The 24,996-nt window shown below is 41.9% G+C and overlaps 1 protein-coding gene across 3 annotated transcripts in view; it reads right to left on the bottom strand.

Annotated features, from left to right (window-relative positions):
- psmc5 (proteasome 26S subunit, ATPase 5) overlaps positions 1-24,996 on the bottom strand; it is a 43,445-nt gene that overhangs the window by 16,437 nt on the left and 2,012 nt on the right. For 2 of the 3 annotated variants that reach the window (XM_078424945.1, XM_078424946.1), the window contains exons 2-7: positions 13,678-13,764; positions 12,186-12,257; positions 11,163-11,232; positions 10,305-10,402; positions 6,859-6,915; positions 4,412-4,642 (exon numbers count right to left, since the gene is read on the bottom strand). In XM_078424945.1, coding sequence (XP_078281071.1) covers positions 4,412-4,642; positions 6,859-6,915; positions 10,305-10,402; positions 11,163-11,232; positions 12,186-12,257; positions 13,678-13,683 — 534 coding nt within the window. In that variant the 5' untranslated portion in view covers positions 13,684-13,764. Of the gene's footprint in view, positions 1-4,411; positions 4,643-6,858; positions 6,916-10,304; positions 10,403-11,162; positions 11,233-12,185; positions 12,258-13,677; positions 13,765-18,417; positions 18,441-24,996 lie in introns of those variants that run through there. The other variant, XM_078424947.1, reaches the window with a different exon arrangement.

Below are 24,996 nucleotides of genomic sequence, written 5' to 3'. Positions count from 1 at the left end.
CCACAGGTCGCCTGTTGTGCAAACAGGTCCCAGTCGGTGCGATCAAAGCAGTCCTGGAGTTGTAGGGTGGCATCCTCGGCACCGTCTTAGTTGTAGGTTTGGTCTTGCGGATGAGGGGTTTGTATGCGGGAAGTAGAAGCAGGGAGAGGTGATCGGATTGTCCCAGGGGTGGGCAGGGGAGAGCTCTGTAGGCGTCCTTTACGTTGGTATACACTTTATCCAGTGTGTTTGAGCCCCTGGTAGGGCACTGCACCTGCTGGTGGAATTTGTGGAGCGCGGCTCGTAGGTCGACCTGATTAAAGTCCCCGGCAACAATGAAGGCGCCGTCGGGGTGGGCATCCTGCTGCTTGTTGATGGTCGAGTGCAGCTGTGCCAGCGCTACGTTAGCATTAGCCTGTGGGGGAATGTATGCGGCCATGATGATGACCACAGTAAACTCCCGAGGCAGATAGAACGGCCTACATTTCAGCAGTAGGTACTCCAGATCTGGGGAACAGTAGCTCTCTATTGCGGAGTGGTTGGTGCACCAGTCATTGTTGATGTAGATACAGAGCCCACCGCCCTTGCTCTTACCGGAGTCCTTTGTTCTATCAGCACGATGTAGTGACCGGTTCGTTAGCTCCATGGCCCCGGCGGGAACCATCGCGTTGAGCCACGTCTCTGTGAAGATCAGCGCTCAGCAGTCTTTCAGGGATCGCTGGGTGTTGCCTTACCTCATAGCCTTACCTCATCCAGCTTGTTGGAGAGTGTCCGGACATTTGCGAGAAAGACGCTTGGTAGGGATGGTCTTTGTGGGGCCCTCCGTAGTCTGGCCTGCACCTCCGCTCTCCCTCCGTAGCCTGGCCCACCCCCACTTTCAGTCCGTAGCCTGGCCTGCACCCCCGCTCTCCGTCCACGTTTTTGCTTCCTCTCCCTGCGCTGACTTCTGTGTGGTGGTCCAGGGGGCTGTTCTGCCCAGCTCCGTGGGGATTTAGTTGAGGGTTCTGTCGTACGCACAAGTCAGTCTCTTGCAGCTGCGTCCGATGTTGAGCAGCTCTGTGCAGCTCCATGTGCGGTCCGCTTTCCGTGAGCTACAGTGCCTTGGGGGACGTGCTGCCGCTGTGTCCGGACTCGCCGCCAAGGGCTCCGACTGGATTTCGGCGGGGGTAAGGGTCGCGGATTTTAAATGAAGATTTAGTGACCTGTTTTTCCCGCCGCGTCCGATGCTGGGCTGCTCCGTGTGGCTCCATGAGCGGTCCGCCTTGCGTGGACTGCAGCACTTTGGAGAGCGCGATGTCGCTGTGTCCGGACGTGCTGCCGCCAGCACCGTTGGGATTTCGGTGCCGGTGCTGGATTCTCGTACTGGTGGTGAGTTTTAGTGCTTTCCTGAGTTTTTAACGTTTTTTGGGTGTACTTTCCTGGGTTTTTTTCGCAGCCGCGTTCGGTGCTGGGCTGCTCCGAATTGCATCGGTCTGGAGAGCGCAAAGCCGCTGCGTCTGGACGCACCGCCATCTTAACCAACCATTTATTAACCGATTATTATGGTATTTACAGATTACTATGTTTCTGTTACTTGTAAAACAAATAACTTTTTAAAACATCAATAATTTACAACAGGAATCTATCAAAAAGCTTGAAAACTAGTCCTGAAACCCAGTTTTAATTTTTACTTGAAAATCGCCTATTCTGTGGCCCAGTTTGGAGAGGAGAGCTATTTCTAAAATTCCAAACGCAAGTAGCTTTTGGCTCTGTTGCCTTCGAACCAGTTTATTCAGTTTAAATAAACATGGCACTTTGTAAAATGCATAAATAAAATTAATTTTGACTGACTTTATGAGGTTTCAGTCTCCCATGGAATTCCTCCTCGATATACCATGCCCATCAATGGATACCTTACTGGAATATTAAGATTTTCAAAAGAGATTTCTATGAAGGAAATGTGTTTTTGGTAAAGCTTCGTTGATGATAGGCATTTGATGGTCATTGTCAGGCCTTTTAAATAAAAGTGGCTGAGAAGTGAGACGTGACTATTGAGCAGGAGCCGAACTGTCCCATAAATATCCAGAGCGGAATTGTACACAAAGTACTTGGACATTGTACAAATCTGTGGCCGGCCAATATTTTTCACATTAACTGGATCTCTTCAGAAATAAAAATCTCTGTTCAGATCAGTTTAGTTTATTGTCACGTGTACCGAGGTACAGTGAAAAGCTTTCGTTGCATGCTATCCAGTTCCGGAGACTCAGGTTCGATCCTGACTACGGGTGCTGCACTGTAAGGAGTTTGTACGTTCTCCCCGTGACCTGCGTGGGTTTTCTCCGAGATCTTCGGTTTCCTCCCACACTCCAAAGACGTACAGGTATGTAGGTTAATTGGCTGGGTAAATGTAAAAATTGTCCCTAGTGGGTGTAGGATAGTGTTAATGTGCGGGGATCACTGGGCGGCACGGACTTGGTGGGCCGAAAAGGCCTGTTTCCGGCTGTATATATATGATATGATAGATACATGATAAGGGAATAACGTTCAGTGCAAGGTAAAGCCAGCAAAGTCCAATCAAGGATAGTCCGAGGGTAACCAAAGAGATAAATAGTAGTTAAGCACTGCTCTACACTGTTTCACGCTGCTTTTTAGCTGATTACCGATAAAATATCAGCAAAATTAAGTAGCGCGTCTGAAAACTGATGTAGAAACAACAAACTGCAGATGCTGATATATAAATAAGACAATGTGCAGGAGTAACCCAGCGGGTCAGGCAGCATCTCTGGAATATGGAAAGGTGATGTTTCGGGTCGGGACCCTTGTTCACACTGATATTCTATAAGATGAGATGACAAAAAAGACGTTTAGAGGACTGAATATCCTCAGTGAATATTCTCTGAAAATTTCCAACACATATTTCAAAAGAAAAATTACTTCTGAAACTAATTATACCCATGAAAGATTTTAAATATGAAATTATAGAAATGATAATCTTCATATTTAAGCAATGAAGTGGGGTCAAGGAAAGGGCATTCACGTCGAGGCCCTGTTTCCACCAGTCGTTCCACCACTACGCACAAGAAGCACAAGAAGCCATTGTATGCAGATGCCGAGAAGTGTGTTCAGCTCGGGCTGAACAATTTCTAATCTTGTGATGAGGACTCGATAAGAAGTAATGAAGTTTTCTGTTTCAGCTTCTTATAGGGTATACCCATTTAAAAATCCTTTTCCATCCAAGTCACTGCAGTTAACTACATGCGAACAGGGTACAAAAGTCAGCAAAAAAGTTGACTGACGCATCTTTACCAAAGTCGAATCTATCAAACAGATGCCAACGGCCTCAAAGGGCAACCTAATAAAGCTTCCAAGGAACGAGGGATGTGGGGAAGGTGGTGGGAAGTAGTAAATAGCATTAAACCATTAGCTTGTTAATTGTAAACTTATTCAACAAATCGAACATGAAGTCTGAGACAGAAATGCAGAAATAAAATTCCGCAGCACAGGATATCAAACGTTAACTCAAAAAAATATGGAGGGTTAAAGACCCTGCTTTACCACAGCCACCCTGAGCAGAAATAATTTTGACCAAAATGTTACTTAATATTATTTTTACATGCTCATTAAGCTTACATATTACCCAATCAATTTCAATCAAAGGAAAAGTCTGGATTTACCTCACCAAAACCATTGATTATCCTGTGTACAAGAATTTAATCACCACCTTCCTCGAGTCCAACCATGAGATTAGAACAAAGATTTAAATATCCAAGAATGGAAGCTGCTGAACAATAGGTTCAACTTCAGTATAATTCAAATTAGCCATGTTTGCACATTAGCGTTTGACAGCTCTGGGCCTATACTCGCTGTAATTTAGGATCTCATTGGAAAATACTGAATAATGAAAGGCCTGGATAGAGTGGATGTTTCTACCTGTGGGAGAGTCACGGTCCAGGGGGCACAGCCTCAGAATAAAAGGACGTACCTTTAGAAAGGAGATGGGGAGGGATTTCTTTAGCCAGAGGGTGGTGAATCTGGAATTCATTACCAGTGAGGGTCGTGGAGGCCAAGTATTTGGGTATTTTTTAAAGCAGAGATTGATAGTTTCTTGATTAGTAAGTTAAATGTTACAGGGAGATGGCAGGAGAATGGGGATGAGAGGAAAAGATAGATCAGCCATAATTGAATGGCAGCGTAGGCTCGATGGGCCGAATAGCCTAATTCTGCTCCTATGACATATGAACACAGAAATATCAAAGCAAGTTATGGCATAAATCTCTAATTTAAAGTTTAGTGGTTGCCAAATTCAAACTGTTGCCTACAAAGTACTTCTTAGCTAACACAAGCTGGTCTGTTAATATATTAAAAATCCAATATTGAGATTTATAGTTCAAGATTCTGAGAGGTATAACAAAAGGGAACGAAAACAAAAGATAAAAGGGAAATGTGTACTTGCCTTAGGCTGAGCAATGCCAAGAGCTTCAAACAGTTCAGGATGCTTCACAGGCAGTTCAATAACCTCTTTGATCTCCTTGATTTGTTTGTCTAAGCCTCCGATCATTTCATAGGTAGAATCCGGAACTTTCTCAACCATCATGAGAGACACCAGAGGGTCCACTTTGTTAGGTAAGATTTTGTGAAGCGTGTAGCTATCATTTCTCAATGCCACGCGACAGTTCGGAGTTACCTTTAAACACATAAATTAAGTTATAGCCCACAGGTGAAGCAAATTCCAGTTCATTCCTGGATAATAATAATAATCATGATGTGGTAAACAAGCAGAACAACATAGTAAACCATCATGTGCAGAAACAAAAGATGAAATTCTTGAGATTTTTCTTAAGAAATCTTAAGAATGTCTTGATAGGTGCATGGGAATGAAGTGAATAGTGGGATATGGATCACGAGCAGGCAGATGAGTTTGGTTCAACTTGGCATCATGTTCGGCACAAACATTGTGTGGCGAAAGGCCCGTTTCTGTGCTGTTTTATGTTCTATGTACAAGCATCTGTTAGCAAACAAACTGCCCATATGAAATAGCTACATTCCAGACAGCTGGCTCAAACTTCATAAATTCATAAGTTCTCAGAGCAGAATTAGGCCACTTGGCCCATCAAGTCTACTCCACCATTCAACCATGGCTGATCTATCTCTCCCTCTCGGCCCCATTCTCCCACCTTCTTCCCATAACCCCTGACACCCTCTGGGCTTCACCTTGACCTTCTCTTGTGTCTCTATGGCAGTAACCTGGGCAGCCCTTTCTCTAGAAATGATTGAACAGCAGACAGGATCATGCCTACCGATTTGGAGAGGTTGGATTACATCTTGAATCTTTTAATATCAAATGATAGTTATGCAACATTATCTAAAAAATGATTTTAGCACTAAGCCAGGTTTGAGTCAATAAATTGAGTTAGAATCTCCCAGTGCACATCAAACTTTCAAAGGTTGGTTTAAAGTCAATGAAAGTTAGATTTTATAAAACCCCAAAACATTCTCTCTGCATTTTGATAGCTGAGAACTTGACATACCATCAATTCTAAAAACCCCACTATGCACTCCATCTACATTTTATATGCATTCTCCCTCACCCTCGACTACACACTAGGTGAAATTCAAATCTCAAACAACATCTATTTGCAACATAATGGAGCTCAATAAAGGCATTTCCGAACTTTTGAAAGTAAACAATCTAAACTTAAAACACACATAAATCAACCTTTACAATTTCTTTCAATAGGTGACTAGGTATTGCTGCAACACAATATATATTCTGCACCCTGGTATTTTTGTTTTTGCACTAGCTGTTGTACTTGTACAAGACTTGATTATACTCACATGACTGGACACCCACACAAATAAAGCTCGGTATCTCACTAAAATAGACCATAAAAAAACAATACCAACTAATCCGCATAGCTACAAGCAAACATATCTATTCCCGTTTAAAATAAAAATGACACACCGGCTCACCTATTGGCATCTGTTGGATATAGAATACAGCACAGGAGCGATTCTGCATTTTTTAAAATCGTCATCTCTGGATCTCTTCCTCTGTAACTCCCTCTCCCCTGATGCCCAGTCCGAAGTAGGTTCTCAACCCAAAAGCCCCCCCTTCTTTCCAGAGATGCTGCTTGTCCCCCTGAGTTACTCCAGCATTTTGTGTCTATCTGCAGGAACATGCCCTTTGGCCCACAATGCCAATGCCGAACATGTTACCTGGATAAACTCTTATCTGCCTGCACATGATCCATATCCATCCATTCCCTGCATATCCATGCACCTATCTAAAAGCCTCTTAAACCCACCATCAAATCTGCCTCCACTACCACTCCTGGCAATGCATTCCAGGCACATATCTGTTTACAAAAAACCTGCCGCGCAGATTTTGCTATTTACAGAATTTGTCGAAACAAATCACACAGCAGAGGCAAGACAAACTCATCTTCAACACAATTATTGGTATGGGTATTATCAAATTGAGAAGCTGGTAATTATCCATTTTAAAGCAATTTAAAACTCGTGCTCCGTGGACATCTTAAATCAGGGGGCATCTATATTATTCATTCCTTTGCACATTATTTAGAACATAAATTGTCTCACTGCAAATGAAATAATAGGTTTTGCAGATCATTATTCTTTGAACTACCTAAAACTACCCATCGTTTTTTTAAGGCACAGTGCCAAAAATATTTAAAATAGGATTTCTAATGAATTAAACAAAATTATAATCTATTTTAAATCATGAATCATATACCCTTGAGGTGTCTTCTAATCTCACTTTATGTCTTGATAGAATACTTTAAATCGATAATCACATTCAGATGCTTAGATTTGATACTTAATTCACAAACATTTCTAGAGCAATATGTACACTGACATAAATCTGTTATTGCAACTTACATCATTAATATCAATGTTCTTGTCAACATCCACAACAAATTTCCCCTCTGGATGAACCTAAAGAGGAAAGCAAAATTCAAGATTAAGATTGGAATAAAGAAAAGCTTATCGAACTCCCCTGAACTTTTTCACAAGCTTCTCTGAACTCAAGGATTTATGAATTAATCAAGATGACATATAATAACAAAGAGAGTCTTCACCACCCTTTAGAGAAGCATCAACCTTAAACTGCCACATAACGTCACTTTATTAGTTTTAGTTTTAGAGATACAGCGTGGAAACCCACCAAAGTCCATGCTGACCAGTGATCCCCATACGCTAGTTCTATCCTACAGACCAGGGGCAATTTACAGAACCCAATTATCCTCCAAAGCTGCCCACCTTTGGAATGCGAGAGGAAACCGAAGCACCCGGAGAAAGCCCACGCGGTCACAGGAAGACAACACAAATTCTGTACCGACAAGCATCAAGATTGTAGATTTCAAGTTCAATGCTCACAGCCAAACGCCCAATGTTTATGCTTTATAACAGTACATGCTTTAGTTTAGTTTAGTGCGGAAACAGGCCCTTCAGCTCACTGAGTCCTCACCGAACAGCGATTCCCGCACATTAACACCATCCTACGCACTAGGGTCAATTTACAATTTTACTAAAACAAATTAACCTACAAATTTTTGGAATGTGGGAAGAAACTGGAGATCCCAGGGAAACCCCACAGAGGTCACGGGGAGAACTTACAAACTCCGTACAGACAGCACCTGTGGTCAGAATCGAAACCGAGCCTTTGGCGCTGTAAGGCAGCAACTCTACCACTGCACCAAGGTGCCTTCTACTGTTCCATAATCTAGCCCCTTTACACCCTTCCACCATGTGCTTTTCAGTTGTGCAACCTTCACCTGTTTTGTCTACCCACACAATAGTTCATCGTCCCCAAATTCCTCTACCTGGCTGTAAATTTCTGATCCATGATTTATGTTAATATCTATTGCTCTTCTTCCCTCAGAGTTTCAGATCTAGTTTACCCCGAGATAGCCTCTTGGTATGAGTAGAATAGAAACCAAGTTGTTATTGGACAGTTAGACATTGAATAAGGTAAAACACTGTCCAGTTTTAACTTGCTTTTAGTAGGTATAACACGCGGCAAGTGTTAACTAAAATCATTACACTTCATGAAATAGCTCCAGAAAGCTGGACTGCTTAGAATGTGTATACTATTCAAAACATATGTTAAAAGGAAAATCAATTCTTTAATAATTAATTGGATACTTGACATGCCACAATCAATTTAGAAAATTGTGCATATTGCACTTGATGTGGATTAAGACCGTAAGACATACAAGCAGAATTGGGCCATTCGGCCCATCAAGTATGATCCACCATTCGATCATGGCTGATGTATTTTTCCCCCTCAACCCCATTTTCCCTCCCAATCATTCACCTGCTGATTAAAGCAAAATTCCCACCATCACCTCCCATCCTATTTCTGTTATTTCAATGTTGAAATATTTGATTAAACAACCGAAGTTGTAATGTATTATAATAACCAGTCCTTGAAACAACTTGAAATATCTTTGAAGTCGTAACTTCATGTCAAGGAGATTGCGTTCCACTCCTTGACATGCTCACCACAATGAGTGTTGAAAAATAAAACAGAGCATAGGAAGCTGAGGTGTATTAACCGTTATATGCCAACACTTTACCAGCACACACAGCTGCAAAACGAATATGGGCAGTGATACACCAATGACGTGCTAAATGGATGAGGGTGTAATCTTGATCTCTAAACAAAAACCCTGTTCAACAGCCAAAGGCAGACATATGGCTGAATAGTTTGATGTAAAATCCACAGACAATGTTAAGCAGTCATCATTCTGGCTATTATTCATATCATATCATATCATATATATACAGCCGGAAACAGGCCTTTTTCGGCCCTCCAAGTCCGTGCCGCCCAGCGATCCCCGTACATTAACACTATCCTACACCCACTAGGGACAAATTTTACATTTATCCAGCCAATTAACCTACATACCTGTACGTCTTTGGAGTGATTGTAGCTAATGGATTCTGTGCAAGATATTCCTGGAATCACGTTGGTTTGTAATTTCACAGGTTCAAGGGCAAACACCATTCAATGGAAAATTACTCATCCTAAGCAATAGTACACACATTCTAAGCATTGAAGTGAGATATTAAAACAGCGAAAATAGAGACATCCTTCCAAATGATGCAATTTCAACTAGGTCTTGAAAATTAGAATATCTTAACCATGAAAGCTATTGGAAACACGTGTTCTATTATAAAAAATAAGTCTCAAAATTCAACTCCATTATTAAATGGATTTTGGGAAATAAAGTCAGATCTTAATCTCTCTTCCTACCTCTGCGCGCTGCCACACATCAATATTTTTCCAATTGAAAAATCATAAATGTTGCACTACATATGTCATTAATGCACTGTTACTTCACATTCATTATATTTTAGCCAAGTGAAGTTTTTGTTCCCCTTTGTTACCAGCCAGAAAGCAGCAGGAGCAACAACAAAAATCCCACTGGCAGAGCTTCTTTTGAATGCCTCGTATATTCAGCCTGCGCAATTTATATTAAGGGTATAAAAATATCACATGCAAGTCCATCTTTTCAGAGTTCACAAATTACTGACCGTATTAAAGGCAGAGAAAGAAAAATAAATTTCAATTCACAAATTTAATAAATCTGAAATATTGAAATTTGAATTTTTGAAGTTAACCTTAATTTGGGCACTGAAAACCTTATGCAGCAGTCTAACGTCGTAGTGAGGAGCTTTAAATCAATTGCCTGCCCCATGCATCAAATGTACGATCTTTTCTGCCACTTTTCTGTAACAGAATAGCATAAACAACTAAGAATTTAATCCACTAATGAAAAGATCCTTCACGTTATAGGAGTAGAATTAGGTCATTCGGCCCATTGAATCCACTCCACCATTCAATCACGGCTGATCTCTGCCTCTGAAATCCATCTTCCTGCCTTCTCCCCATAAACCTTGACAACCATTCTAATCACGAATTTGTTTATCTCTGCCTTAAAAATATCCACTGACAGCCTCCACAGCCCTCTGTGGCAATCAGCTCCACAGATTAACTGCCGTCTGACTAAGAAGATCCTCCTCACCTCCTTTCTAAAAGATCGCCCTTTAATTTTGAGGCTATGACTGGTCCTAAACTCTCCCACCAGTGGAAACATCCTTTCCACATCCCCATATGCCTTTCATTATTCCGTAAGTTTCAATGAGATCCCCTCCTCAACCTTCTAAACTCCAGCGAGTAGAGCCCATCATATCAAACTCTTATCATATGCTAACCCACTCATTCCTGGAATCCTTTGCAACAATCATGTTATCAGATCTTTCCAGGTCAGCACAAATATTAGGTTCTGTGCCCCTTCGAAAATAAACTGCAGAATTACCTTGACAAGCACCTTCTTCTTGTCCATGGCTCGAACCACCTCTCCTACATAAGACCCCTGCTCCTGTAATAACTGTAGTTCTTCCCGCAACATGCGCACTACAAGAAACATTTAGAATTGAATTAGTTCAAAATTTAGTAATTGTGTAAAATTCATGTTTTAGATTAAATCCATTTTAAAGACGCACTAGAAATAACGAATAAAAATGAAACAGCTTTACGGAAGGACGCTAATACCAAGATTTAAATAGTCATGGCTTTCGTTGCACAATATCACATCATCCAAAGCTCTCGTAAAATTTAGCATGTTATGCTGAACTTCTCCCATGTGAATTCCACATAATATAGATTCTACTGTTGGCATTGGTGTTTCCTCATTATTGAATTAGATAATTCCATCTTAATAACAAAATACAGGGCTGAAACCAAACTAATAATAATTACAAAAATTAATAATCAAATCAAAGACCATAACCTTGCCCACATTTCTTTAACACAACACTATTACATGCAAAAACAAAATGAAACTGTGTGGGCGTATTTGAAAGGGAATCAAAATTCAATGGAAACAGGCCATCAGATGAGTAATACCATGTGGACTTCAACTTCATTTACTACTTACAGTTAGTGTACCAAACAAAATTTGTACCTGGCTGTATTTGTTGCAACTACCGTAAAATCCTATATAATGGACACAATTACGCCATGTCAAGAAATTCCTTTGCAGTACTGATAGACAAATGATCCTTAATTCAGATACAAAAGGAAATGCACTGGCATGAGAGATGGAGCATAATGCAAGTTCAAGTGATCAAAAGTACCACCACACAGAATACCATTCAATAGCAATTTTAATTACCTTTGGCATTAAGTTCATTTCTTTGAGCCTGCAGACGTCGGAGATTCTGACTCTTGTCATTAACAATGAGCTTTGAGTGAGAAGTAGAAAGAAAAAATATTAGAATATTCCTATTTTCTTGAAATGGTACCGATTTACATGCTGTACTGGATGCTCATAATCAAGTTCAGGAGTCATATATTAGGATTATTTGGTTATTAATAAATTTGTAAGGACCAATGTTCTCAAGGATCACACTACTGGGAGAGTCTAGGGCCTGAGGGTTATATCCTCAGACTAAAAGGACATATCTTTAGAGAGGAGATGGAGGAATTTCTGTAGTCAGAGGGTGGTGAATCTGTGGAATTCATTGCCATGGAAGGCCAAGTCAATGGGTATTTTTAAGGAGGAGATTGATAGATTCTTGATTGGTATGGGTGTCAGGGGTAATGGGGAGAAGGCATGACAAGCCGAATGGCCTAATTCTGCTCCTTTAACTTATGAACTTACTCAGCCACTAACAGTGTCTAGAGTATTGTGAAAATCATTGCATAGTCTTCATCAATAGGGAAATGATTTCCAAGAAATCCTCCAGTTATAATCAAGAATCCAATGTGTAAACAAACTAGACATGACAGCATCAACAATGAATGAATTATTAGTAAATATTCAAAAAGTGATTTTATAGTTTTTGCAGCAACTAATTACTGGAACACATGATAGAAAGAGTATTTCTGATGAGCATCGATATACTCATTTTACTGACTTTTGCATAAATAAATTTCTACATAGTTTGAAAAACTGTTGCACTGGGAATATGGACATTAAACTTACAAAGGCCATTACCAAAATGAAAAAAAAGTCATAATGAGCTATTCCACTGTCTAAAACTAGACATTTTGTGCCTTAATTATATCAAGTAAAATGTAGTCTACAACAATTTACACAAGTTACTTTATTATTCCTCGATTCTGCAAATAACAATTATATTAAGTCACTTCTCTCTTCAAACGACATACGTCTGGTTATATCATTACAAATCACCTGAAGATCTTCTATCTTTGATAGATAATATTGGCGGAGGCCTGTCCCTCCCTTTCCCTCTTCCACGTCCATCTAAAACCAAAGTACAGACAAAATTACCAAAAGCCTAGAGAATACAAAGATGCAAGAGCAAGAACGATTCCACAAGTTGCAGATGATCTTAAAAGGATTTCAGAGTTCTGTACATTAAAGTATAGATTAACTATTCTTGAGTTTGCAAACATGGCTAAAGAAATAATTCAAAAGGTTTTGCGCAAATTAGCCTTGAAGAGCAGAACTTGGGTAAACAAGACCATAGGGCTGGAAGAATAACAATGTTGGGAGTGTTGCTAAGTGACCGGAGGGCTGTGCATTCAGAGGGGGTGAGATTCCAATCTAGAGTCTGAAGAAGGGTCACGACATGAAACAGTGCCCATGTATGTTCTCCAGAGATGCTGCCTGACCCACTGAGTTACTCCAGCACTTTGATTTCTAGGCCAAGTTGCCCATACCACCAAAAGGGAATAGAACTTTTAGTGTCAAGCAAGAAAAAATGAGGAAAGCTATAAATGTGCACATTTGTTCTTGGCCATTTTGTAACGTTTATCAGATATTTAAAAAGAGCTAACATTCAGAAAAATAAAAGTTCCGCATCCAAACTTGAGGCAAACAAAAGGAGAATAGTAACAATTCCTTGTACCTATTCCCATTTTTCTCCCCAATCATTAAAATCTTCTTTCAAATTTTAAGTCTGGGTTTAAACATTCTCTGAGTTGGATTAAAAAGTGCAGGATTCAAAACTGATTATCTACATTTTTAAAAAATCTGTACAAAGACAAGAATGAACACTGCCTCCAACTAAAAATATATTCTAAAAGTACTATTAATTGCAACATAAATATTGTTATCCCCAAAAATCTAATATTTAGATCACTTAGAGCAGCTTTCTGACTTAGAATTGCAACACAATAGTTGATGGTTTCGTTTATTGTCATAGTATCGAGGTACCGTGAAAAACTTTTTTTGTTGCATGCTATCAAAAAGAATAAACATGATTACAATCAAGCCGTCCAAGGTGTACAATTAACAAGTTAAAGGGAATTACATTTAATGCAAAATAAAGTCCAGTGCAGTATAAAAGATAGACCGAGGGTCTCCAATGAGGTTGATCAGGGCCACTCTCTAGTTGGTGATGGGATGGTTTAGTTGCCTGTACAAGATTGAATTAAAAGGACCACAAATTGCAACTGTCATCAAATTTCTACCATCCTAGGTTTTTCTAAACTAATTTCAAAACAACACATGTGCAGGGAATTCAAGCTAGATAATCAGCTTAATAATATGGGTGGAGCTACTAACTCCAATCTAGCAGTTAAAAGCAATATTCTTGAAATGCTGTACTCGAGAGATAATTCAATTTAAAAAGGAGGAAACCACAAGGTTCAATTGCAGTAAAAGCTCATATTTACAAATGTTAATTAAATGAAAACAAATGTATTGGACTAAAACGTACCCTCATGGTGCAGGAGGTTGATGGCTAATATCCACAGGAAATAATTTGCTGTACAATTACAGAGTTGTCAAGCCAGCAAAATAATATCTGGAAATTTCAAAAGAAATAAAATATTACTAGCATTACAATTACATTCACATTTTTCAAGAAAGAGAACCAGAACGCCAATACGACAGTTTTAAAATTGAATGCACAGGACATAATAGTGTGAAATGACGGATCCAGTTCAGACTATACTGAATACCTCTGTCGGGCTATCAAAACATTTTTAGTGTTTAAAGGGAGCAGTACTAATCCAAATCGCTGTGGCTACAACTATATACATAAAACAGTCATCCCAACCTTCAAGATTAATTACGCATGATCCAAAATGGTTATCAGTTTCAAATTACAGAATAGGTTCCCACAATGTGGAAACGAAGAACTGCAGATTCTGGTTAATACTCAAAAGGACACCAAGTCAGCAGGTCAGTCAGCATCTCTGGAGAACATTGATTGGACCCTTCTTCAGTCTAACCCGAAACGCCATCTATCCATGTTCCCCAGTGATGCTGCCTGACATGCTGAGTTACTCCAGCACTTTGTGTCCATTTAGTTTCCTACAATGTAGACACAAAATGCTGGAGCAATTCAACGGGTCAGGCAGCATCTGCAGTTTTATTCCTAGACATGGCTTCCTACAATGTTGTTTATCCGCAAACTGCAGAACTCAGGAGGAATACGTTATAAAATGTTTTTGTAAGTCATGAGAGAACAGGGATTTTTCCTCCTCCACGCCATCCAACTAAATAAAGTACACAGACTTCAGATCACATCAGATCAGATGAGTTTATTGTCATACACATTACGGTACAATGAAATTCCTTGTTTGCAGGGAGCTTGTACAGTAACAGCATACACGGTAATGATAGACATCACAAGAAGTATAATTACAAATGTAAAACAGCAAACAGTGCAGAGATTGTGGAACAATCTGGAATAGTGCATTATAAAAAAAACTGAAGTGCAATAACGAAGTAGGTGAATTAGGTAGAAGTAAGTGAATTATGAACAAAAGTACATGTCAGCACTTCTGGGAAGTGGGGGTGAAGGGGTGGTTGATTCAGGAGTCTGTTTACAATGGGAAAGGATGTTGCTCTTAATTCTGAATGTTGGAACTTTCAAGCTCCTGTATCAAGATACAGGAGGTAGAAGAAAGGGAAAGGTCAGAGTGGCAGGCATCTTTGATGATGCCTACAGCCTTCCAGATGCAACGCATTATGAAGATGGCATGTGTGGAAGGAAGTGACAAGCCTTGATGGCCAAGCCTATATTCACCACACTGCAGGTTAAGAGCAGTTGCCATACATCCCATCAGAATACTTTCTCTGGCACATTGGTAGAAGTTTGCGACACACCTCAGGGACATGCCAAATCATCTCAGAACTTTCTTGATCACCACGGGACCAGGTTAGGTCTGAAGAAGGGTTTCGACCCGAAACATCACCCATTCCTTCTCTCCAGAGATAGTGCCTTACCCGCTGAGTTACTCCAGCATTTTGTGCCTAGCACCAGGTTAGGTTACCTGTTGTATGGGTACCTGGAAACTTGAAGCAGTCAAGTACCTCTACAGCAACTTTGTTGAGGAGAATTAGATTGTGTTCCCCCACCCTCCAAACTTCCTTGAGTCAACAATCACGGGCGGCACGGTGGCGCAGCGGTAGAGTTGCTGCCTTATAGCACTTGCAACGCTCGAGACCCAGGTTCAATCCCGACTACAGGTGCTGTCTGGATGAAGTTTGTACGTTCTCCCCGTGACCGCGTGGGTTTTCTCCGAAGGGTCTCAAACCGAAACGTCACCATTTCCTTCTCTCCAGAGATGCTGCCTCCTGTCCCACTGAGTTACTCCAGCAATCTGTATCTATCTTCGATTTAAACCAACATCTGCAAATTTTTCCTACACAAGTTTGTCGGTTAATTGGCTGGTAAAAGTGGAAATTGCACATTGTCCCTAGTGTGTTTGTAGAATGGTGTTAATGCGCGGGGATCGCTGGTCGGTGCAGACTCGGTGGGTCGAAGGGCCTGTATCCGAGCTAGATCTCCAAAACTAAAACTAAATAAACTATTTTGTCTTGATGACGTTAATGACCAGGTTGCTGTTCTGACCCCATGATACAAGGATCCCAATCTCTTTCCTGTACTCAGTCTCATCACGGTTGTTGATCCAGCCAATGATAGCGGTATGTATCTTGACAGATTCAAAGATCGAGTTAGCACTATCCTTGGCTATAGTGTTGACAGTCACAGTGGAGGAAATGTCATGGCCAATTCTAGCCATCTGAGATCTGCTGGTGAGGAGGATCAGAAGCCAGTTGCAGATGGAGGCCCAAAGGCCAAGGTCCAGGAGTTTGGAGATGAGCTTATTCAGTATTATGGTGTTGAATGCCAAACTGTAGTCAGTGAATAGCATCCTTCGTCAATGTTCTTATCGTCAAGGTGATCCATTGGTAAATGTAGTGCAAAGGAGATGATGTCCTCTGTAGATCTATTTTTCCTGTATGCAGTGCAAGAAGTCTCGATTGTCCAGAAGGCTGGTGCAAATGTTGACCATTACCAGTCTAGCAAAGCACTTCATTATGGTCATTGCCAGAGACTGGTGCAAATGTTGACCATTACCAGTCTTTCAAAGCACTTCATTATGGTCATTGCCAGAGATCTCCCCAGGTTTTGGTTTGTAGCCGTGATGATAGTCAGGCCCTTCCATGGTCACATGGCTTCCACTTGCTTGAATTGAGCCTTCATTCTCTCAGCATCTCTGATAGTCTAACGTAGATCATACTTGGCCTTCCTGCACAGTAGTCATCTTTCTTGGGATCGTCAAATCTGGACTTTAACAGAGACCGAATTTCCCAATTCATCCAAGGTTTCTGGTGAGGATAAACCCAAATCGTCCTTGTCGGAGTGCAGTTGTTAATGTATTTCCTGATGGAACAGGTGATGACAGTGGTATACTCATTCACGCTGGATAACGTGGGCTTGAACATGTTCTAGTCTGCTGACTATAGGCATTCCTGAAGTAAGCCCTCAGTCTCCACAGATCACTGCATTATTACACTTCCTTTCGTGCCTCGCGCTTCAGTCTGTGGGTGAGCCAACAGGAGGAACACTATCCGATGATCAGACTGGCCGAAATGAGAGCGAGGGATGGAGCGACAGGCATTGTTGACGTTGTGTGGCAGTGATCTAGAGCAGGAATCTCCAAACTATGGCCCGCTCGCCACGAGATTTTATCCGGCCCGCAGCAAGCTCTTAGGCGGCGGGGACTGGAGGCCAAAGCTGCCGGTGAAGATTTGCCGGAGCCGGGACAAGGCGAGAGATTGCAGCGCCCTCTCTCAAACAACAAACCCAAGGAAACTTCCCTCCTCGCCGCCGCCCCTCACCCTGGGGAGAGGGGGGGAGAGAGTCGGGGTAGAGGGAGCAGCGGGTGAGAGCGGGAGCACTGGGAGGGGGAGGGTGTCAGAGAGTCCGGTGAAGGAGCGCCACCACTTGCGGGGAGCTCCCCGACTCTCTTTCTTTCCCCCCCCCCCCACCCCTCTCTCTCCCCTAGTGGTGGTCACTGTATTTTTTCTGTTTTATAAATAATTGTATATCTACGGTATATATGCCAATATTTCAAGCTCTTTAAAAATTGAATATTATTTATTTGTTGCCATATAAACCTAATGTAAACTAACCTAATCTAGTTTAACCTTTCGTAATCTAATCTAATGTAACTTAGTCTAAACTTTTTTGAGTTTATTAAATTTATAAAACTCACACTTTATTTTTTCCTACGTCCCGCAAAAATGTGCCAAATATGTAATGTGGCCCTCATGCTGAAAGGTTTGGAGGCCCCTGATCTAGAGTGTCGGCAAGGGCCAGAAGACGTGCAGATGATATTTTGGGAGTACATTCCTGAAATTTGCTTGATTGAATTTGCCAGTGATGAATACGCCATTACGGTTTACTGTCTCAAGAGAGTTGACAACCAAATATAATTCATTCAGTGCTAGCTTGAAGCTTCTGTACCTTTTCATACCTCTAGTTTCTCTCTCCCTTGACTCTCAGTCAGAAGGGACTTGATCCGAAATGTCACCAATTCATTCCTCTTCTCCAGAGATGCTGCCTGACCCGCTGAGTTACTCCAGAATTTTGTGTCCATCATGATGTTGACTTAGGGGGGCTATGTAGACTGCCAACAAGATAGACAAGGTAAATTGCCTCTGTGGGTAAAGGGGGATGGCAATAGACAATAGGTGCAGGAGTAGGCCATTCAGCCCTTTGAGCCAGCACCGCCATTCAATGCGATCATGGCTGATCACTCTCAATCAGTACCCCGTTCCTGCCTTCTCCCCATACCCCTCACTCCGCTATCCTTAAGAGCTCTATCCAGCTCTCTCTTGAAAGCATCCAACGAACTGGCCTCCACTGCCTTCTGAGGCAGAGAATTCCACACCTTCACCACTCTCTGACTGAAAAAGTTCTTCCTCATCTCCGTTCTAAATGGCCTACCCCTTATTCTTAAACTGTGGCCCCTTGTTCTGGACTCCCCCAACATTAGGAACATGTTTCCTGCCTCTAATGTGTCCAATCCCCTAATTATCTTATATGTTTTTTATGATCAGCTATTCCTGGCCATTGGAGCAGAATTGAGCAAAGACCGTCACATCAGTGCACCACGTAGCATTGACCATAAAGAACACACCAGGCCTTTCCCCTCACCTGAAGATTAGATACAGCCCATACGATAAATGGAGAACTCCCTGGCTTGTGTAGCAGAGTCATGCGAGTCAGGGATGAGCCATGTTTCAGTGAAACAATGAGCACAGCAATCCCCAATATCTTTTTCAAACAGCAGCTTTGTCCTGAGCTCTTCACGTTTCTTCGAGTAACTGAACATTAGCTAGAAGTATACTGGGAAGTGGGAGACGAACAAAGAATTCAAAGAATTTAGGCAACATTCAACTGAAGAGTTCTGAAATCGCGTGCCGGTCACAGGGGTGCAGTCTTCACAGCTGTCTTCAACATCTCATTTCAACAGCCTACTGTCCGCATCTGCTTCAAGGAACCCTTCATCATTCTAGAAACTTGGGTGGCATGATGGCACGGCAGTAAAGCTGCTGCCTTACAGCACCAGAGATCCAGGTTTGATACCATCTACGAGTGCTGTCTGTATGTTTGTTTGTACGTTCTCCCAGTGATTGTGTGGGTTTTCCCCGGGTTCTCTGGTTTCCTCCACTCCAAAGACATATAGCTTTGTAGGCTTCAGTCTGAAGAAGTGTCTCAACCCGAAACGTCACCCATTCCTTCTCCCCAGAGATGCTACCTGTCCCACTGAGTTACTCCAGCATTTTGTGAATAAATACCTTCGATTTGCACCAGCATCTGCAGTTATTTTCTTATACAGCTTTGTAGGCTGATTAGCTTGATAAAATTGTAAATTGTCCCTAGTGTGTGTAGGAAAGTGTTCGTGCACAGGGATTGCTGGTCGGCGTGGACTCGATGGGCCGAAGGGCTCATTTCCGCACTCTATCTCAAAACTAAACAAAAAAAGGTTTAGTGACCTGTTTCTACGACTACAGCCCAGTAGCTCTAACAATAACCACAATGCAATGGCAGAATTATCAATTCACACAACTCCTTAAACCACTTATAAATATATATTACTTTATATTAGATCTGGTGCAACACATTTATCTCAGTCAATAACTGCACAATTAAGAGGAAAGCCAGAGGCTATTCAGAATAGTCTGAAGAAGGGTCTCGACCTGAACCGTCACCCATTCCTTCTCCCCAGAGATGCTACCTGTCCCACTGAGATACTCCAGCTTTTTGTATCTATCTTATTGATTTAAGTAGTTTGGTACTATTCTAGCCAAAGCTTAATTATATCTCCGAGTAAAATAATTAAAAAAACAGCCCTCCCAATCACTTGGGGTAACTCTCAATTGAACTAAACTCCACAGACCAAGAGGCTGCAGATTTAATTAGTGCGACGCAGAGATAGGCAATTAGTTTAGTTTTGTTTAGATACAGTGCGGACGGAAACAGGTCCTTCGGCCCACTGAGTCCATGTCAACCAGCGATCCTCGTAAACTAGCACTATCCTACACACTAGGGACAATTTACAACTTTTACCGAAACCAATTAATGTGAGAAACCTGTACTCCTTTGGAGTGTGCGAGGAAACCGGAGCACCCAGAGAAATTCCATACAGACAACACCAGTAGTCAGGATCGAACCCGAGTCTCTGGCGCTGTAAGGCAGCAACTCTACCGCTGCGCAACCGTGCCGCCCTACGTTACTGCAAAATCAGCCTCAACATCAGTTTTGAAGGAGCAAATGAGGTGAGGCCAGGCTGTTCCAGTAGATTATCAAGCGGTTTTCACGCAAATTAGGCTTGGTTCGTAGTTAAACAAGAAAACATTAAATGACCCAGCTCTTTTTAAAAAATGGAGACAGGCAAACTACCAAAAGTAATTTCAGGAAAGAATATTGGATAAAAACATGTGACATTATACACATACAAGCTGTTTATGAATATTTATCAACTGTGTATGAGTGCATTGTTCCAAAACAAAACATTGTATATCAGGCGACTAAAGGCCAGATAAATTTCCAGATGAATCAGTCACTGCCAGGGTCATCGGTTCCCAGAAAGTAACTTGCTTCAGAAATTCTTGCTTCAACATTTGCAATATTGAGGATACACATAAAGAACAGGACTGTGTTCTAGTTCCAGAAACAACTATTGCAAAGTAAACAAGGGGCAAACCTTTGTCTAATTACATTAGCAAACTGCAAATGCCTAGACTGTATAACAAGGAAATATAACTCAAAGAAACACGGCAAAATATGTAGTCATGAAATGGGTGTTATTTCAACCATTTCCACAATTACGTTGCTTGGAAATAGGCCCTTCAGCCAACCGAGTCCGTGCCAACCAGCGGTCTCCACATACTGACACTATCCTAAACACACTAGGGACAATTTACAATTTTACCGAAGCCAATTAACCAACAAAACTATATGTCCTTGGAATGTTGGAATAAACCAGAGCACTCGGAGAAAATGCATGCAGGTCATGGGGAGAATGTACAAACTCCATACAGACACCACCCGTAGTCAGGATCGAACCTGGGTAAGGCAGCAACTCTACCTCTGCGCCACCATATATTATTTATGTAATCTATATGTGAAAATCAGCTTGGTTTCTTTTAAACTCTCATTTCTTCTCCCCATCGCCAATATCCTGGGGTAATCAATGACCACAATCACACCTAGACCAGGCAATAAATACGATGGCTACGAGAGCAGTTTAACCTGTATCAAATATCGTGCTTTCTGATATCCTGAAGTCTTTTCCTTTACAGAACCTCTGGCACAACTTAGTTACAAATGTCTTATATTCAGCACTCCTATTCTGGGTCCTGTTATCATGGAGGGAGATATTCTTGGCAAAGCATCCTCTGTTCATCATCATTCACAACCAGATGTAGCAGGACTATTTTATAATGGATGGTAGCATGGTGATTAAGCTGTTTGTGAAAAAAAGAAATGAGGATAATGCATCGGATGACAACAGAACGCCATCGTTGTTGGACGAATTACAGATGGTGATGAGTCAGAGAATAGAAGTGAGATCGACCGATTGACTAAATGGTGCCAGCACAACAACCTGGCTGTCAATATCAGTAAAACCAATATTGTGGACTGGAAGAGGAAGGATGAAGACCCACAATCCTGTTTATACAGGTGGAGAGAGTCAAAATCTTCAAATTCCTGAGCGTGCATATTTCCAAAGATCTTTCCTGGACCCAGCACACTGATGCAATTATAAACAAAGCACATCAACGCCTCTACTTCCTGAGATTAAGGAGATTCGGTATGTCAGAGAGGATTCTCTTGAACTTCTACAGGTGTACAGTAAAGAGCATATTGACTGGTTGCATCACACCTGGTTCAGCAACTTGACGTCCAGGAGCGGAAAAGACTGCAAAAAGTTGTGAACACTGCCCAGTCCATCACGGCTCTGACTTCCCCACCATCAAAGGGATTTATCGGAGTCGCTGCCTCAAAAAAAGGCAGCCAGCATCATCAGAGACCCACACCATCCTGGCCACACACTCATTTCACCACTGCCATCGGGAAGAAGGTACACGAGCCTGAAAACTGTAATATCCAGGTTCAGGAACAGCTTATTCCCAACAGCCATCAGGCTATTAAACACTACAACCACAAATAAGCTCTGAACTACAATTGACTATTATTATTATTTACAGAGTACTAGGTTTACATATTCTGTTGTGCTGCAGCAAGTAAGAATTTCATTGTTCTGACTGGGACAGATGACAATCAAACACTCTTGACTCTTGATGATAACTGGTTACTGACCTGACAAATTAATCCAGTTTCCCTCTCCACATTGCCTGACTTGTGGAGTATTTCCAATATTTTCAGCTTTTATTACTTTCTATCTTCTTGCTTTTGTTAAAATCATCTATTTGCATCTATTTTCTCGAGCGTTTGCTTTGTTATTTGTTATTTGTTTGGCTTTGCACTACATATTATGTTCTGGTGTTATTTTGGTACAATCTGTAATGCAGCTGAGCTTTATTCACTGCGGCTGTGGTCCAAGCAGTGTGCGATGTTATAGCTCTGCTCAAAACAATGGTGGAGTGCAACTTCCAATGCATTGGGGAGTACAGCATCCACACCCTTGCACCAAAAGTGATGCAACAGAGACAACCTTCAAGCAGGAAGGCAGAGAGCACAAAGGGGAAGAAGAATGCTAACAGAACCAGCTCTGTAAAAGTAGTCATTTATGAACATTATGGACAGAGGTGTTGTGGCAAGGACCTGGCATAAATCTAGCATTGCCAACCAGAACGTGCCCAATGCCTCAGTGTGGAGAGGTAGCCTTCGAGCCCAATGCCCTATGAGCCTGGTACCATTGAGAAACTTGTGGATGAGAGTGAACTGTGCAGCCAAAGGGGAGGGGACAGGAGCTTCTATCACATCCATCAGTGGGGGATGAGAAAGACCATAGGAACCAGGCACTGGCAACACAACTGCACTCTCTAGGTTGGTTGGAATATGGTTCCGAGCTCAATGCTGAGTAGCCTCCAAACACACAAACCATTGAACATTACAGACATAAAATGCTGGCGTAACTCAGCGGGATAGGCAGCATTTCTGGAGAGAAGGAATGGGAGACGTTTCGGGTCGAGACCCTTCTTTAAAGTCTGGAGAATGGTCTCGACCCAAAACATCACCCTCTCCTTCTATCCAGAGATGCTGTCTGTCCCACTGAGTTACTCCAACATTTTGTGTCTACCTTCGGTGTAAACCAGCATCTGCAGTTTCCTCCTACATAACAGTACAGCACAAGAACAGGCACTTCAGCCTCTAATATCAATCTCAAACAAGATACCAAGTTAAACTAATCTCCTCTGCCTGCACATGATCCATATCCCTCCATTCTCTGAATATCCATGTGCCTATCTAAAAGCCATATAAAATTTCACTATCATATCTGTCATTTCTGCCTCCACCACCATTCCTGCAAGCACATACCAGGCACCCAGTATTCTGTTTTACAAAAGCTTGCCCATACATCTTTTTGAAAATTTGACCTTCACCTTAAAGCTATGTGCTCTAGCCTTTTTTTCCCATCCTGGGAAAAAAGGTTCTGACTGTCTATCTTATGTAAGCCTAATTTTATATACTTGTATCAGGTCTCCCTTCAACCTCCAGTACACACGGCTGTGACCCTCTCTCCATTCTGACTCAGTACATCAATGTACACATAGCAGCCGAGAAAAAAAGTGTTTATGTCAGGTTGCCAGCACAGAACCTGACCAGATGTCTTGTTTAAAGTACAGGATAGGATACATATATGCGAGTGTTCAGACTGCACCCCCAGTCTGAAGAAGGGTTTCGACCTGAAACATCACCTATCTATGTTCCCCAGGAATGCAGCCTGACCTGCTGAGTTACTCCAGCGCTTTGTGTCCTTTTGTGTATTAACCAGCATCTGCGGTTCTTTATTTCTACAGCAAAGTAAGAGTGTATTATCATGCAAGTTGAATTTGTGTCAATAAGTTTGTGGTTTTATGATTGAAGCTAATGGACCCAATTTTTACCAATGGATAGATTTGTTTTCTCTGGACATCGGAGGCTGAGAAGATACCCGATAGAAGTTTGTAAAATGATGGGAGGCATAGATAGAATAGACAGTCAGAACTTTTTTCTCCAAGTGTGGAAATATCAAAGACTATAGGGAATAGCTTTAAGGTGCGATGGCAAACCTGCTGTCAGAGGTGGTTGATGGTGGAAGAAAATCAGATAGCAGCATTTTAGATATTTTTAAATAGGCACGTGGATATGCAGAGAATGGACGGATATGGATCATACACTGGCAGAGATGAGTTTAACTTGGTATCATGTGCAGCACAGATATTGTGGGCCACAGGGCTTCTTCCTGTGCTGTACTGTTCAACGTTCTAATGAATAGGATACTTACACTACCATGGGGACACTGGAGGAAGATCCTGTGTGAATTTCACTGGGAGATTTTAGCAACCCAAAATCATAACATTGCACATCAGGTTGCAAAGGTTCCCTGTCCTCTAACTTTAGAAACATAGAAAAATAGGTGCAGGAGTAGGCCATTCGGCCCATTAAGCCAGCACCGCCATTCAATATGATCATGGCTGATCATCTAAAATCAGTACCCATCTCCTGCTTTTTCCCCACATCCCTTGATTCCGTTAGCCCCAAGAGCTAAATCTAACTCTCTCTTGGAAACATCCAGTGAATTGGCCTCCACTGCCTTCTGTGGCAGAGAATTCCACAGATTCACAACTCTCTGGGTGAAGAAGTTTTTCCTCATCTCAGTCCTAAATGGCCTACCCCTTATTCTTAAACTGTGACCCCTGGTTCTGGAGTCCCCAACTCCACGGCACGGTAGCACAGCGGTAGAGTTGCTGCTTTACAGCGAATGCAGCGCCGGAGACTCAGGTTCGATCCTGACTACGAGTGCTGTACTGTAAGGAGTTTGTACGTTCTCCCCGTGACCTGCGTGGGTTTTCTCCGAGATCTTCGGTTTCCTCCCACACTCCAAAGACGTACAGGTATGTAGGTTAATTGGCTGGGTAAATGTAAAAATTGTTCCTAGTGTGTGTGGGATAGTGTTAATGTACGGGGATCGCTGGGCGGCACGGACTTGGTGGGCCGAAAAGGCCTGTTTCCGCGTTGTATATATATGATGATGATGATGATGATGATGATGATGATGAT

The sequence above is a fragment of the Rhinoraja longicauda genome, chromosome 29, assembly GCF_053455715.1.
Source record: "Rhinoraja longicauda isolate Sanriku21f chromosome 29, sRhiLon1.1, whole genome shotgun sequence".
Classification (NCBI taxonomy): domain Eukaryota; kingdom Metazoa; phylum Chordata; class Chondrichthyes; order Rajiformes; family Arhynchobatidae; genus Rhinoraja; species Rhinoraja longicauda.
The sequence above is the reverse complement of the archived record's forward strand: the minus strand, read 5'-3'. Positions and strand labels throughout refer to the sequence as shown.